The 17,269-nt window shown below is 44.1% G+C and overlaps 1 protein-coding gene across 1 annotated transcript in view; it reads right to left on the bottom strand.

Annotated features, from left to right (window-relative positions):
• Positions 1-17,269, bottom strand: part of LOC139582535 (ryanodine receptor 3-like) — a 272,990-nt gene that overhangs the window by 239,427 nt on the left and 16,294 nt on the right. Inside the window, exon 2 of the mRNA XM_071412622.1 lies at positions 2,911-3,030. Within this exon, the coding sequence (XP_071268723.1) occupies positions 2,911-3,030 (120 nt within the window). The remainder of the gene's footprint in view (positions 1-2,910; positions 3,031-17,269) is intronic.

Consider the following 17,269-nt stretch of genomic DNA (forward strand, 5'->3'; position numbering starts at 1 on the left):
TATGTGCTGTATGTGCTGTATGTGCTGTATGTGCTGTGTGCTGTATGTGCTGTATGTGCTGTATGTGCTGTATGTGCTGTATGTGCTGTATGTACTGTATGTACTGTATGTGATGTGTGCTGTATGTACTGTATGTGCTGTGTGCTGTATGTACTGTATGTGCTGTATGTGCTGTATGTGCTGTAACAATGTATGTACTGTAACAATGTATGTACTGTATGTACTGTATGTGCTGTATGTACTGTATGTGCTGTAACAATGTATGTACTGTATGTACTGTATGTGCTGTATGTACTGTATGTACTGTATGTGCTGTATGTGCTGTATGTACTGTATGTACTGTATGTGCTGTAACAATGTATGTACTGTATGTACTGTATGTGCTGTATGTGCTGTATGGACTGTATGTGTATGTGCTGTATGTACTGTATGTACTGTATGTGCTGTATGTACTGTATGTACTGTATGTGCTGTATGTGCTGTATGTGCTGTATGTACTGTATGTGCTGTATGTACTGTATGTGCTGTATGTACTGTATGTGCTGTATGTGCTGTAACAATGTATGTACTGTATGTGCTGTAACAATGTATGTACTGTATGTACTGTATGTGCTGTATGTACTGTATGTACTGTATGTACTGTATGTGCTGTATGTACTGTATGTACTGTATGTACTGTATGTGCTGTAACAATGCATGTACTGTATGTGCTGTATGTACTGTATGTGCTGTATGTACTGTATGTGCTGTATGTGCTGTATGTGCTGTATGTGCTGTGTGCTGTATGTGCTGTATGTGCTGTATGTACTGTATGTGCTGTATGTACTGTATGTACTGTATGTGATGTGTGCTGTATGTACTGTATGTGCTGTGTGCTGTATGTACTGTATGTGCTGTATGTGCTGTAACAATGTATGTACTGTATGTGCTGTAACAATGTATGTACTGTATGTACTGTATGTGCTGTATGTACTGTATGTGCTGTAACAATGTATGTACTGTATGTACTGTATGTGCTGTATGTACTGTATGTACTGTATGTGCTGTATGTGCTGTATGTACTGTATGTACTGTATGTGCTGTAACAATGTATGTACTGTATGTACTGTATGTGCTGTATGTGCTGTATGTACTGTATGGACTGTATGTGCTGTATGTGCTGTATGTGCTGTATGTACTGTATGTGCTGTAGGTACTGTGTGTGCTGTATGTGCTGTATGTACTGTATGTGCTGTATGTACTGCATGTACTGTATGTGCTGTATGTACTGTATGTACTGTATGTGCTGTGTGCTGTATGTACTGTATGTACTGTAGGTGCTGTATGTACTGTATGTGCTGTATGTACTGTATGTGCTGTATGTACTGTATGTACTGTATGTGCTGTGTGCTGTATGTACTGTATGTGCTGTATGTGCTGTATGTACTGTAGGTTCTGTATGTACTGTATGTGATGTATGTGCTGTATGTACTGTATGTACTGTGTGTACTGTATGTACTGTATGTGCTGTATGTACTGTATGTACTGTATGTGCTGTATGTACTGTGTGCTGTATGTACTGTGTGCTGTATGTACTGTATGTACTGTATGTGCTGTATGTGCTGTATGTACTGTATGTACTGTGTGCTGTATGTACTGTGTGCTGTATGTACTGTATGTACTGTATGTGTTGTATGTGCTGTATGTACTGTATGTACTGTATGTGATGTATGTACTGTATGTACTGTATGTGCTGTATGTGCTGTATGTACTGTATGTGCTGTATGTGCTGTATGTGCTGTATGTGCTGTAACAATGTATGTACTGTATGTACTGTGTGCTGTATGTGCTGTATGTACTGTATGTACTGTATGTGCTGTATGTACTGTATGTGTTGTATGTGCTGTATCTACTGTATATACTGTATGTACTGTATGTGCTGTGTACTGTATGTGCTGTATGTACTGTATGTGCTGTATGTACTGTGTGCTGTATGTGCTGTATGTGCTGTATGTGTTGTATGTACTGTATGTGCTGTATGTGCTGTATGTACTGTATGTGCTGTGTACTGTATGTGCTGTATGTGCTGTATGTACTGTATGTGCTGTATGTACTGTATGTACTGTATGTGCTGTGTGCTGTATGTACTGTATGTACTGTATGTGCTGTATGTGCTGTATGTACTGTATGTACTGTATGTGCTGTGTGCTGTATGTACTGTGTGCTGTATGCACTGTATGTACTGTATGTGCAAGATGTAATGAATACCATAGAAAAAGACTGACTAGAACAGTTATTCCCATTCAAGTCAATGTTCTGTGATGAGTGGATCTATATTACAATACCGAAAACCTCTTATCATGCTCATTTCTGAAGAAAGATAAGACTTTCATGATGTAATGTAGTTTTAGCCTGGTGCAAGATCGGTTTGTGCTCTATAGCTAACTCATTGGCTATACCTCACAAACAGATCGGGAACCAGTCTAAATGTGTTTTATCTTCCTCATGCCCATCTCCTGAACCAGCTGCTTATTCGCTGATGGACAGCTTGAGAAGTTCAGCGGGTTCAGAGAATGTTGCTGTTGTCGTGGTGCTGTGTCACAGGATTCTAGAACCATTAACATAACAGACTTCAGAGAATAGAATCAGAATCAGATTTCCAAGAAACAACTGTTCTCATTGTAAATGGTCAGTCCGTTTAGATTAGAACTCTATATAATAGTGTCTGTTGCTGAATGACATTCTAAAGCAGCATGTACCTGTTCTGGGTTATCATAGCCATTTACCAAGCAGGAATATGGCGGGGAGTCAGACTCAAATTATGTCTTTGACATTCACATGAGACTATTTTGCCTCTAAGGTGACAATCTCTTTGTATGAATGCTTAATAACACCAGAAATAATCAAAGCACTGAGAGACACTCCACTCACCTTAGCCTCAGATGTAGGTTCTAAGAAGCATAGTCGATTTCCGAGTCCCTCCACGGACAGACAAAACTTGCGATTCTCCTTCTGGATGGTGGCGACACTCTGCAGCACCACCTCATCATCCTGTCAGGGGAGAAGAAGACAGGAGAGGAGAGGAGAGGAGAGGAGAGGAGAGGAGAGGAGAGGAGAGGAGAGGAGAGGAGAGGAGAGGAGAGGAGGGGAGAGGAGAGGAGAGGAGAGGAGAGGAGAGGAGAGGAGAGGAGAGGAGAGGAGAGGAGAGGAAGAGAAGAGAAGAGAAGAGAAGAGAAGAGGAGAGGAGAGGAGAGGAGAGGAGAGGAGAGGAGAGGAGAGGAGAGGAGAGGAGACAGTATAAAGATTCTGAACAACAATATTCCCTAAATGCAAGCACACGAGGGTGAAGCATTTCCTTACCTATAGTCTAACATGGTCTCTCTTCACTTTAGAGAATAACAACACAAGCAAACACAAGCAAAACAGCTAATACTACTCTCTTTTAGTTTGTTTTCTGCTCAGCTGTACTTGCCATACTGTTGTCATGCCTGCTAGCTTTTCTACTTTTATCAGTCCAGCTCTTTCTCATCAGAAAAGGAGACTAGGAGAGAAAGTCAGACAGTTGATATTGGGTTTAAAATAGGTCACCCGTCTCTCCTAACAACATGCCCAAACCGGACGCACGCGTGCATCATCATTCGCAAAATGATTTTGTCCCCTCACACCAAACGCCATCACGACACGCAGGTTGAAATATCAAAACAAACTCTGAATAAAGTATATTAATTTGGGGACAGGTAGAAAAGCATTAAACATTTATGGCAATTTAGCTAGCTAGCTTGCTGTTGCTAGCTAATTTGTCATATTTAGCTAGCTTGCTGTTGCTAGCTAATTTGTCCTGGAATATAAACGTTGAGTTGTTATTTTACCTGAAATGCACAAGGTCCTCTACTCTGACAATTAATCCACACATAAAACGTTCAACCAAATCCTTTCTAGTCATCTCTCCTCCTTCCAGGCTTTTCTTCTTTGGACTTTATATGGCGATTGGCATCTAACTTTCATAGGTGTCCAAATCTAACTGCCTGTAGCTCAGGACCTGAAGCAAGGATATACATATTCTTGATACCATTTGAAAGGAAACACGTTGAAGTTTGTGGAAATGTAAAAGGAATGTAGGAGAATATAACACATTAGATCTGGTAAAAGAAAATACAAAGAAAAAACAACTTTGTTTTTTTTTGTACCATCATCTTTGAAATGCAAGAGAAAGGCCATAATGTATTATTCCAGCCCAGGCTCAATTTAGATTTTGGCCACGAGATGGCAGCAGTGAATGGGCAAAGGTTTATACTGATCCAATGAACCATTGCATTTCTGTTCAAAATGTTGTATCAAGACTACCCAAATGTGCCTAATTGGTTTATTAATAACTTTTCAAATTCAAAACTGTGCACTCTCCTCAAACAATAGCATGGTATTATTTCGCTGTAATAGCTACTGTATATTGGACAGTGCAGTTAGATTAACAAGAATTTAAGCTTTCTGCCAATATCATGTCTATGTCCTGGGAAATGTTCTTGTTACTTACAACCTCATGCTAATCGCATTAGCCTACGTTAGCTCAACCGTCCCGCAGGGTACCCACAGATCCTGTAGAGGTTTTAAGTAACATTCTGTCTTATGTAACCATACCAAACGTAACATATCATACTAATTTGAGTGTCCTGGATTTACATTTACTATGTTACGTCTAGTCTATGAGACCGAGCTGGCTTCTCCACCCTTGCAAAACGCATCAAGTGCTGGAGGGTCATTATGCTGAGCAGGGCCATGCAAGATTTATGAATGTTATGAGAGGATCGTAAGAACAACCCGAGTACAGAATAATTCATGGAATCAGCCGTTTTATCAGTATGTATAATCATATCAGGGGAAAGTGTTTAGAAAGTACCGAAAAGGATAAACCATCGGTAGTTGCATCAAAAACAGCATCAAAAAGCCCCCCAAAAAGTTAGAGCCCTTCTATTGCCAGAATAAATATATTACCCATGAAACCTTGTTTTTAACCCGTTTCCATTATCTAACTGATTCAAGGAGACCTGGGTCATATTCATGAGTGCACACCGACACCGTAGCAAAACGTTTTGCAACGGCAAACAAGAAAAAGCATTTTTTTAATTGACAAATTCAGGTAATCCCTCACCGTTTTGGGAGCTTGCTTCCGTTTCGTTCCTAGTGAATATGACCCTGGTTTTTTATTGCGGAAGATCCTACAATCACTCATCCATCTCTCTCTTTCTGTTTTCCTTGGCAACTCCCACACAGACCACAGATATTGATTTGTGTCTCTGACATTTTTTCTGACGGGCCTCCAGCTCGCTCTCTCTCTCTCACAGTCTCTCTCTCTCTCTCGCTCTCTCTCTCTCTCACAGTCTCGCTCTCTCTCTCTCTCACAGTCTCTCCTGCCAGATCACGTCTCATATTAATCGGAGCCGAGAGTTGCTATGGTTCTGTCTCTCTGGCTCTGTTCGAGCGGCAATAATTCATTGGATCCAGCCCTCCTCACACAGCTGGAGCTACCAACCCAGGCCAGTGTAGCAGCGTTGTTTCGGAGTCACACTGCCTCTCATCTCATCTACCTGATGAGGCAATCCTGTCTGGTATCAGTTCCCACCAATTACACCAGCTTATACTTTAAACCCTGCACCTCTGATCCCATATAGGATAGCATCTGAAACCCAGCCTATGTCTGTTGACCCTCTCAACCACATAATTACATATGAGTCATTTAATAGAATCCCCGTGCTCTCGTCACCACAACATATGCTTAGTTTCACACCAACAACATCACGCAACAACAGCATGGGAACAATATTCAAAATGATTGCCCCACAAAAAGCCATAACAATGCCATTATAAACATGAGAATATTGGTCATAGTAATCCGGAATTGACTGTAATATATTTTACTGTTACACTCCATAACAGAGGCTTGAGGTCTGAGTGATTTCCCCTCAAGTGAAATGTCAGGAGGGAGCCCACCAGGGGCTCGACAGACTTGGCCCGAGAACTATCCGGAAGCAAGTTTGATGTCTTAAATAACCTTTAGCACAGCCTTCTCTCTCCCTCTCAGTGGATTACAGGCAGAAAACAATGATGCTGGCCCAGAGTCCGGGCCAAGGCACTCCAGTCCTGGCAGCAACTCCTTCTGAATGACTGGGGGGGGGGGGGTCAAATAGTCCCCTATTCCCTATATAGCCTATTACTTTTGACCAGGGCCCATAGGTTGTGCACTCTGTAGGAAAGGGGTGTCAAACTCAATCAGTGTAAGGGCCAAATCGAGAGAAAAAACACAACTCGTTTGCGGGCCACACATACAGTGCCTTGGGAAAGTTTTTTCATACCCCTTGACTTTTTCTACATTTTGTTACGTTACAGCTGTATTCTAAAATGGATCAAATAAAATAAAACATCCTCATCAATCTACACACAATACCCCATAACGACAAAGTGAAAACAGGTTTTTATTTATTTTTGCTAATTTAGTAAAAATAAAAAACTGAAATATTACATTTACATAAGTATTCAGACCCCTTACTCAGTACTTTGTTGAAGCACCTTTGGCAGCAATTACAGCCTCAAGTCTTCGTGGGTATGATGCTACAAGCTTGGGACACCTGTCTTTTGGGAGATTCTCCCATTCTTCTCTGCAGATCCTCTCAAGCTCTGTCAGATTGGATGGGGAGCGTTGCTGCACAGCTATTTTCAGGTCTCTCCAGAGATGTTCGATCAGGTTTAAGTCCGGGCTCTGGATGGGCCACTCAAAGATATTCAGAGACTTGTCCTGAAGCCACTCCTGCGTTGTCTAGGCTGTGTACTTAGGGTTGTTGTCCTGTTGGAAGGTGAACCTTCGCCCCAGTCTGAGGTCCTGAGTGCTCTGGAGCAGGTTTTCATCAAGGATCTCTCTGTACTTTGCTCGGTAAATCTTTGCCTCTATCCTGACTAGTCTCCAAGTCCCTGACGCTGAAAAACATCCCCATAGCATGATTCTGCCACCACCATGCCTCACCACCTGAGGAGTGGCTTCCGTCTGGCCACTCTACCATAAAGGCCTGATTGGTGGATAGCTGCAGAGATGGTTGCCCTTCTGGAAGTTTCTCCCATCTCCACAGAGGAACTCTAGAGCTCGGTCAGAGTGACCATCGGGTTCTTGGTCAACTCCCTGACCAACGCCCTTCTCCCCTGATTGCTCAGTTTGGCTGGGCGGCCAGCTCTAGGAAGAGTCTTGGTGGTTCCAAACGTATTCCATTTAAGAATGATGGAGGCCACTGTGTTCTTAATGACCTTCAATGCTGCAGAAATATTTTGGTACCCTTCTCCAGATCTGTGCCTCGACACGATCCTGTCTCGGAGCTCTACGGACAAATCCTTTGACCTCATGGCTTGGTTTTTGCTCTGACATGCACTGTCAACTGTGGGACCTTATATAGACAGGTGTGTGCCTTTCCAAATCATGTCCAATCAATTGAATTTACCACAGACGGACTCCAATCAAGATGTAGAAACATCTCAAAGAGGATCAATGGAAACAGGATGCACCTGAGCTCAATTTCGAGTCTCGTAGCAAAGGGTCTGAATAGTTATGTAAATAAGGTAATTTCTGTTTAAAAAATTTCATAAATTTGCTAACATTTCTAAAAACCTGTTTTTGCTTTGTCATTATGGGGTATTGTGTGCAGATTAATTAGGGGGGGAAAAACATTTGATCCATTTCGGAATAAGGCTGTAATGTATCAAAATGTGGGAAAAGTCAAGGGGTCTGAATACTTTCCGAAGGCACTGTATACTATTATGTTTGTTATACAAAAAAAGGTGCATACAACTGGCCAAAACTGGCCCACTGTTTTATTAGAAAAAAATATGTCCCTTTATAATGTCCATTTACGTACATAGGATGCCGTATAAAGTATTTAAACAAATTAAAACAAGAGATCAATTATATTCGTCCAGCCTTTGCTGCTATGCTTGCAGATGTAAATAATATGCTGCGACCCCATTCAAAAAGGATTTAATAACTCCAAATAACAAAACCATAGCTATAGGTTGTTGTGACATTTAAAACTTTAAATATGTTTTTGCACTGCATGGAACCGGTGCGGTTGAATGTAACATTGCTGTATGGTGCACACAAAATGTATTGTTTTTGAGTAGGCAACCTGGGCTTATAGTTAATCATTGTCAAGCTTTAAAAACCGAACCCAGACTGCAACATTTTAGTAGCCTAGCTAGGACTGTGGCGTGTGTCTGTACACTTTCCCTCCGCTGCGCGCTGTAAACGGGACACACGAAAGCAGCGCATTTGAAGTTGAATTCACCAATACGAGCGCTTCAGGCTATACTTTCATAAAAGTTTGACTCAACTGTTGACTCCTACTTTAGTAGTGATTTAGTAGTGTGATTATCTTGTAACTGTTTGATGACCAAGACGACAGTTTCTACAGTAATGAACCGTTGGAATCAAAACGTGGCATGGACAGCACAGTGAGAGAAGGCTGAAGACCAGGATGCAAAATCCTTCAGATACGTTGAGCGTTTGCTTTAGCCTGCCTGGGAGTGGCAGATGGGTGGGGTTTACACTTTTGCAGCTTTTCTATTTGCGCCATTGCACCAGGCAAGATCAATCAAGCCCGAAAAATGCATTTGAAATGATTTCAAATAGTATTTGCACCCAGGTCTGCTGCAACTATCTGCTAGACAGCTAAAGAGCAGTGTCACAGTCTATCTATAGCAGGGGTGTCAAACTAATTTAGCATTCGGGTTTCAACGAGGTCCGGTGGGCGGCACTAACATTTGTTATATTTCCTCACGGTAAAATATCTCTCTCTATATTTTTTTACTCAAACTACCCGCGGGCCAGATTGGACACCCTCATGGGCCAGATTTGTCCCAGTATGTTTGACACCTCTGATCTATATGGCTCTGGAGGTCTACTGTCTGAGTGATTGAGCAGCAGCTCGACCTTGTCCCCCTCTCCCCTTACACCTTTCACACCATATGTCACTTAAACCTGGCAGTAGTCACAACAGAGTCCCAGTCTTAATATAATAGTAATAAATGCCATTTAGCAGACACTTTTATCCAAAGCGACTTACAGTCAGTCATATGTGCATACATTTTACATATGGGTGGTCCCAGGAATCAAACCCACTATTCTGGCATTGCAATCGCCATGCTCTACCAACTGTCTCAACGGCCCATTCAAGTCCCTTTCTCTCTCTCTCTCGCTCTCTCTCTCTCAGTCTCTCTCTCTCTCTCAGTCTCTCTCTCTCGGTCTCTCGCTCTCTCTCTCTCTCGGTCTCTCTCTCTCTCTCTCTCTCTCTCTCTCTCTCTCTCTCTCTCTCTCTCTCTCTCTCTCTCTCTCTCTCTCTCTCTCGGTCTCTCTCTCTCTCTCTCTCTCTCTCTCTCTCTCTTTCTCTCTCTCTCTCTCTCTCCCTCTCTTTCTCTCTCTCTCTCTCTCTCTCTCTCTCTCTCTCTCTCTCTCTCTCTCTCTCTCTCTCTCTCTCTCTCTCTCTTTCTCCCTGTCTCTCTTTCTCCCTGTCTCTCTCCCTCTCGCTCGCTCTCTCTCTTTCTCTCCCTTTCTCTTTTCCCATCTCTCTCTCTCTCCCTTTCTCTTTTCCTCTCTCTCCCTTTCTCTCCCTGTCTCTCTCTCTCTCCCTGTCTCTCTCTCTCTCCCTGTCTCTCTCTCTCCTTCTCTCTCTCTCTCCTTCTTTTCTTTTCTATGCAGCAGCAGGCTGTCTACAGCTGGTCTTAAAGGACAGCAGCAGGCTGTCTACAGCTGGTCTTAAAGGACAGCAGCAGGTGTTTGTGTGGCCTGATGAATCCACAGGGCAGTAACCTGAGATCCCTGATGCTCCCGGTGAGCCAACCAAACTGTCACCACTCCCCTCCTGCTGCCACCAACCTGAACTTGAGAAAAGGTGAATATACTAAAACCCAGTACTTTGTGACACGCATGCTGTGCACGTGATCAGTTGGAGGGCAGAGAAGACACAGCGAAGTAGACTACTAGATGAGGTGAATACTGTAGAGTTTAAAGCCTCGTCCCAACCAGCCAGTGTGTAGAGTAGACCTACTAATAGACAGAGGGGGTCGGGAGTCATATTTCTCATAAATGTCAGACAAGGCGATAAGTGCTGATGGAGTTCGATGTTTCTAGCTAAGACAAGGACACCAGGATCAACAGAAAGATAACATTGTTGCAGCAATGACAACAAAACAACATTGTGTAGCCAAATGTTGCATTCATCTGAAAGATAACATGACTAATCTGAAAAGAATGTGGGGTAAAAAGCAGTGGGCATTGGGCACACCCTGGACACACCCTGGACACACCCTGGACGCACCCTGGACGCACCCTGGACGCACCCTGGACGCACCCTGGACACACCCTGGACATACCCTGGACGCACCCTGGACACACCCTGGACACACCCTGGACATACCCTGGACACACCCTGGACACATCCTGGACACACCCTGGGCACACCCTGGACACACCCTGGACACACCCTGGACACACCCTGAACACACCCTGGACACACCCTGGACACACCCTGGACACACCCTGGACACACCCTGGACACACCCTGGACACACCCTGGACACACCCTGGACACACCCTGGACACACCCTGAACACACCCTGGACACACCCTGGACACACCCTGGATATACCCATGACACATCCTGGACATACCCTGGACACACCCTGGACATACCCTGGACACACCCTGGACACATCCTGGACACACCCTGGACACACCCTGGACACACCCTGGACACACCCTGGATATACCCTGGACACACCCTGGACACATCCTGGACACACCCTGGATACACCCTGGACACACCCTGGATATACCCTGGACACACCCTGGACACACCCTGAACACACCCTGGACACACCCTGGACGCACCCTGGACGCACCCTGGACACACCCTGAACACACCCTGGACACACCCTGGACACACCATGAACACACCCTGGACACACCCTGGACACACCCTGGACACACTATGAACACACCCTGGACACACCCTGAACACACCCTGGACACACCCTGGAGAAAGGCTCCAGGACAAACATTGAATGAACTGAATGTGGTCATTACTTACTAATGTATGAAGTGTGAAAATAAATGAAGATTTCAGAGAGGGAGAGAGAGAGAGAAAGAGGGAGAGAGAGAGAGAGAGAGAGAGATAGATATAGAGAGAGAGAGAGAGAGAGAGAGAGAGAGAGAGAGAGAGAGAGAGAGAGAGAGAGAGAGAGAGAGAGAGAGAGAGAGAGGGAGAGAGAGAGAGAGAAAGAAAAAGAGAGTAAGAGTAAGAAAAAGAGAGAGAGAAAGCAAACACTGGTCTCCATGGAGCTCTTATGAAGTACATCCCCCTCTCCACCCCCATCCACCCCTCCAGGCCCAACAGCCCTTTAGCCCTCAGGACCCCAACCACAAACACTGGTCTTCATGGAGCTCTTATGGGATAGTGGGCATTGAATGGGCCAGGCTGCTCTGTCCTGGTGGGAGTTGACAGAGTCAGGGAACCACTGTTCAGGCTTCTGTAGAGAACTTGCGGAAGCAATTTACCAATATCGTCCTATACAAACAGTAGTCACAGCTGTGGTAGAATAACAAGTATTGAGCGGGCTGGCTCTGTCTCTGTGGTATATAGGCAGAGAGTCACAGGAACACCAGTGTGGCCTTTAATTTATCATAAATGTATCATTGGTGGAAGGCTATCAGTAGGCACAAAATGGAGGGAAACAAGGAAAGGAATATTTGGAAATGGAAAGGATATCAGCTAGACTTGGATGTTTTTAGGGCGAGCTTGACAAGAAGTTCCTATCTATTTATTAGGCCAATCAACTTAGAACTTTGAACTTTGAACTTGAAACAATAACTAGAACGCTCAGTTTGTTTACAATTCCAAAATGTTTTCTGCTCACTTACGTTGTTTTTGACAACTTTTATTCCAGTGAAAGCCTCCACGGTGTCACCACCTGATCTGTTTCACCTGTCTTTGTTATTGTCTCCACCCCTCTCCAGGTGTCGCCAATCTTCATTATTATCCCCTGTGTATTTATACCTGTGTTCTCTGTTTGTCTGTTGCCAGTTTGTTTTGTTTCGTCAAGCATACCAGCATTTTCCCCCTCTGTTCCTGTCTCTCGTTTGTCCTTTCTGCCCGCCCTGAGCCTGCCAGCCGTCCTGTACCTTTGCTCCAGACTCTGGATAATCTACCCCTGCCTGCCTTGACGTGTCATTTTCCTGCCCCCGTTGCTGTAATAAACCGTGTTACTTCGACACAGTCTGCATTTGGGTCTTACCTGAAACGTGATAGTACGAACTGGCCCTGACTGACCCAGCAGACTTGGACCAGCTCCGCTACACCATCTCCTCCCAAGGAGCCACCATTGGTAGGCATGAGGAGTAGCTTTGCGATCTGATGGAAGGGTTACAGGCCGTGGCCGAACGTCACGACCAAGCATTGGACACTTTGCAGGAGAAATTCCGTGGTTTGACCCTCAGTAACCCAGCTGGTAGCAGCGCTGTCACCCCGGTTTCCCGGGAACCCCGCTTACCTCCCCCGGAGCGCTTTGATGGAGAATCGTGCAACTGTTGGGCATTTCTCGCTCAGAGTTCCTTCGTCATGGAGCTGCATCCTTCCTCCTTCCCCTCGGACCGCTCTAAGCTAGCGTACCTCATCACACTGATGTCCGGGAGGGCCCTCGCCTGGGCTACGGCCGTTTGGGAACAACAGTCGGTCGGTCGTATGCTTCAGTCTGGAGGGATTCGTGGCGGAGGTGAAAAATGTTTTCGAGGCTGCCTGGAAGTTACTCCAGCTTCGGCAGGACTCCCTCAGTGTAGCAGATGCGGTGGATTTCCACACCTAGCTCATTCGTTGGAGTGAGTACTCTGGTGGGTTTTAAAGATAACTGTTCTTCTCCCCTTACTCGCTCCCTTCTCCATGCCACCCTGCTGTGGGGCGACCAGTCCAAGTCTCTCCAGGTACTCATCGACTCGGGGGCCGATGTGAGTCTTATGGACGTTACCTTGCCGTCCGAGCTGGGCAACCCCACTCAACCCATCTCCATTCCCATGGATGTTAGAGCGCTGGACGGGCGCTCTATAGGCCGGGTCACCCACCATACCACCCCCATCAACCTACGAGTGTCAGGGAACCACAGCGAGAGACGATTCAATTCCTGCTAGTTGAGTCTCTGCAGGTTCCCGTGGTATTGGGATTCTCCTGGCTCCAGAAAATTATAAATTGTTGCTATGGTAAAATAATAAAGCTTCTGAAATGTTCATAGCTGTCATTTTAACGCTGTTTCACTGTTGACAGATTTTCGATCTTAAGCACTATATACACACCACCATTAATGTTTCTTGCAATTTGGATTAACAAGACTAAAAATGATCCCAAAGCAGTCCTGAGTGAGTGCTACACTGCTAACACAACGATGTTCACTGTTCACGGATTGTCTTGCCAACTACTCGGTCAAACAGTCCGTTCATGTTGTGGAGGTGTAGGGTTAAGCACAGTATTCGTGGGTTGCATTAAGCAAAGGTTCATTACAGTGGCTTGGAAATACAATGACATTGCTAAAGGAGACAAATAAGGAAATGCTCGTCATCATTTTGATGTCGCCAGGTTGACCTTAGATGCAAAATAACGTTAGCTGACTAGCTAAGATTGAGGAGAGACCAATGGATTTTAGCTAGCTAACGTTAGCATTGCTAGCTATTTTCTAGGATCTTTGCTAGCTAATGACAACATTGCCATCTGTCTAAAATAAATCTGACGACATGATAGCAAAGTTGTTTCCTACAAAATATTTGCCTACTTTAGCAATGTCATCCTATTTCCAGGCCACTATTGTGTAATTTAGACAAAACCGTCATTGGCCTCAGAATGACTGGGTTTATCACGACTTTTGGGCATCGCTATGGCGGACGGCAGCTTGAGAACGGCATGACGCGACCGAGTGACGGAGGTGCAACCTATGAGTAGTATAGTTCTCCACAGCAGAGTAGAGTACCTGCCTCTCAGAGACACACAGGCAGTGCCACGAATGGCACCCCTTTTCCTATTAAGTGCACGACTTTTGACCACTACCCATAGGGCTCTGGTCAAAAGTAGTGCACTATATAGTGAATAGGGTGTCATTATGGACGTAATCACATAATAGTACTTCACAGAGTACAGTACCTGTCTCTCACAGACACACTGTTGAGTAAAAATAGGCCTCACCTCCAGGAATAGCACTTTGAGACTGTCTTGCTATTAAAAATGCATTTGACATTATGCTATTACTGCCACTCAACTAGAGAGTGAAGTCGTAGGTCTACTCCCCACCGCAACCGGCATACATTCAACAACACAGGTTCAGACAAAGAACAGAGAGAAAGAGAGAGCAATAAAGAGACACATATTTCCCTCGAATTACACAGATCCAAAAAGAATTCGAAAACAAACCCAATTTTGATAAACTCCCATATCTACTGGGTGAAATACCACAGTGTGCAATCTCAGCAGCAAGATGTGTGACCCGTTGCCACAAGAAAAGGGCAACCAGTGAAGACCATTGTAAATACAACCCATATTTATGTTATTTAGAGAGAGAGAGAGAGAGAGAGAGAGAGAGAGAGAGAGAGAGAGAGAGAGAGAGAGAGAGAGAGAGAGAGAGAGAGAGAGAGAGAGAGAGAGAGAGAGAGAGAGAAGGCATATAGTGAAAAAAGTCATAATAAAAATAAAAGTCTGGTGTGTCAATTTGGAATCAGTTCCGTTTAGCATTTAGTCTCCGAGGCTTTTCTCTATCAGGCCCAATCAATCAGAACATTTTATTTCCTCCATCTTTGAATGATGGGGCTTTTGGCATCTGGCACTCACTAGGCCTCTCCTCACTAGCCCAAATATTCTTTGATGATACATTTGCCTCTTTTGCTCAGCTACAGGAAAAGTTCAACCTCCCCCAATCCCACTTTTTCCGCTATCTCCAGACTAGGAACTTTGTCAGAGCTAACACACCTGAATTTCCCCATAGGCCTGTGAATACAGCTATAGAGAGCATCATTCATGACTTACAGAACCCTTCTTTGGTGCCTTTAAAGAATCGATGGGGAAAGGATTTGTGGGAGGAACTTGGGGAAGACACCTGGGAATCTGTACTGCACAGGGTGCATTCGTCCTCTTTTAGCACTAGACACAGCCTCATTCAATTCAAGGTGGTTCCCCGTATCCACTGGTCCGGGGCCAGACTTGGAAGAATATTCTCTGATTTTGATCCAACCTGTGTCAGATGTTAAACGGAACCAGCCACACTGTTGCATATGTTTTGGGGCTGTTGTAAACTGTCAGGTTTCTGGGAATTAATAATTAAATGTTTCTCTGATTTATATATGACACTGTTATAGATCCGTCTCCCCTTACAGCCCTTTTTGGAGTACTGCCCATAGGTGCCCTGTCACGTTCGTCGTAATGTGGAAGAGAGGAGGACCAAGGCGCAGCGTGAAGTGCATACATTCTTCTATTTCTTTAAGAAGAAACACTAACCAAACTAATACAAAACAACAAAACGAACGTGACGCTATATATAACAGTGCAGACACAGGCAACTAACACATAGACAATCACCCACAACCCACAATGACAAAACAGGCTACCTAAATATGGTTCCCAATCAGAGACAACGACTAACACCTGCCTCTGATTGAGAACCATATCAGGCCAAACACAGAAACAGACAAACTAGACATACAACATAGAATGCCCACTCAGATCACACCCTGACCAAACAAAACATATAAACATACAAAGCAAACTATGGTCAGGGTGTGACATGCCCCCCTGTCAAGAATCCAGTTGGACACTGTTGCTTATACAACTCTTTTAGCTTGACGGCTAATACTACAGAACTGGAAGATGGCAGCTCCCCCATCTTGTAAATATTGGGTGAGAGATGTGTTGTGCTCTCTGAAACTAGAAAAAATTCAATTCAATTCACGTGGGAACACCAAACTGTTTAATGAGGCTTGGGCTCCATTCCGGTCTTACTTTAAACAGTACATCCTCTGATGGCATTCCTGTTAAAACCAAAATAAGTCTGTATTTGACCCCCCGTGACTTAGGGGTTGGATGAGCATTTCTTAGTGTTTTTTCTGGTGCGAGGGGGGGGTCGGGGGGGGCTGGGGGGTGCATTAAGGTTGATGTGCTTATTGATTGTGACCTGCGGATGCCTTGTTCATCTTGCCCGGTCAGAGACTAAAATGTGAGCTTGTTTTTCCCAGTTATTTTTATTTTAAAATATTGTTCACGCCTACATAAAATGATTATTATTCATTTTTTAATTTAAAGCATTGTAAACTTTTTATTTTTGGCCCAGTGTGTAACGATCGTCTGTGGTGGTAGAAGGATCGGACCAAAGCGCAGCGTGGTAAGTGTTCATGATGACGTTTAATTCAAACTCAGAACACTAAACAAAAACAATAAACGATGAACAAACGAAACAGTACCGTGTGGCGACAAACACTGACACGGAAGACAAACACCCACAAACCAAAAGACAAAACAGGCTACCTAAATATGGTTCCCAATCAGAGACAATGACAAACACCTGCCTCTGATTGAGAACCATATCAGGCCAAACGACAAACCCAACATAGAAACACAAAACATAGATAACCCACCCAACTCACGCCCTGACCACACTAAAACAAAGAAAATACAACAGAACTATGGTCAGAACGTGACACAGTGGATGGTCGGTCTGTGGCCATGACTGTCTGTGAGTGGTTGCATTTCTCCACCCCTATCCCTTGACTGTTTACAGGAACAATGGTGAGGTGTTTGCTCTGTCCCTGTACTATAGATTGCCCTTTAACCTTTGTAGCCTTCTGCCTGGTGTGTTTAACTTGTCTAAAGTATGGTATCTTTAAAGCTATTTTTTTTAATGTATTATTTGTATTTTTTTCTAGTTGAGTATATTATTTATATTGCTTTGTGTTGTCTTGTCTTGTGTGTGTGTGTGTGTGTAAAACTTAATAAACAGAGTTTTCAAAAAAAATAACAAAAATAAAAGTCTAACCATTTCTCTCCCAATATCGAAACGGTTCGTGGCCCCAAAGAGTTATACGGTGTCAGTATTACAAATTAGATTTTTTTTTCAGGCTTACTTTGCATGCATATTGCCTTGAAGCAGCATATTGCCTTGAAGCACCTCCAAATAAAATAAGCCAGGCATGCAAGGCTGAGCACTGCATCAGCAACACTGAAGGGCCTCAAATGGCACCCTA

The sequence above is a fragment of the Salvelinus alpinus genome, chromosome 8 (assembly GCF_045679555.1).
Source record: "Salvelinus alpinus chromosome 8, SLU_Salpinus.1, whole genome shotgun sequence".
In the NCBI taxonomy this organism is placed as follows: Eukaryota; Metazoa; Chordata; class Actinopteri; order Salmoniformes; family Salmonidae; genus Salvelinus; species Salvelinus alpinus.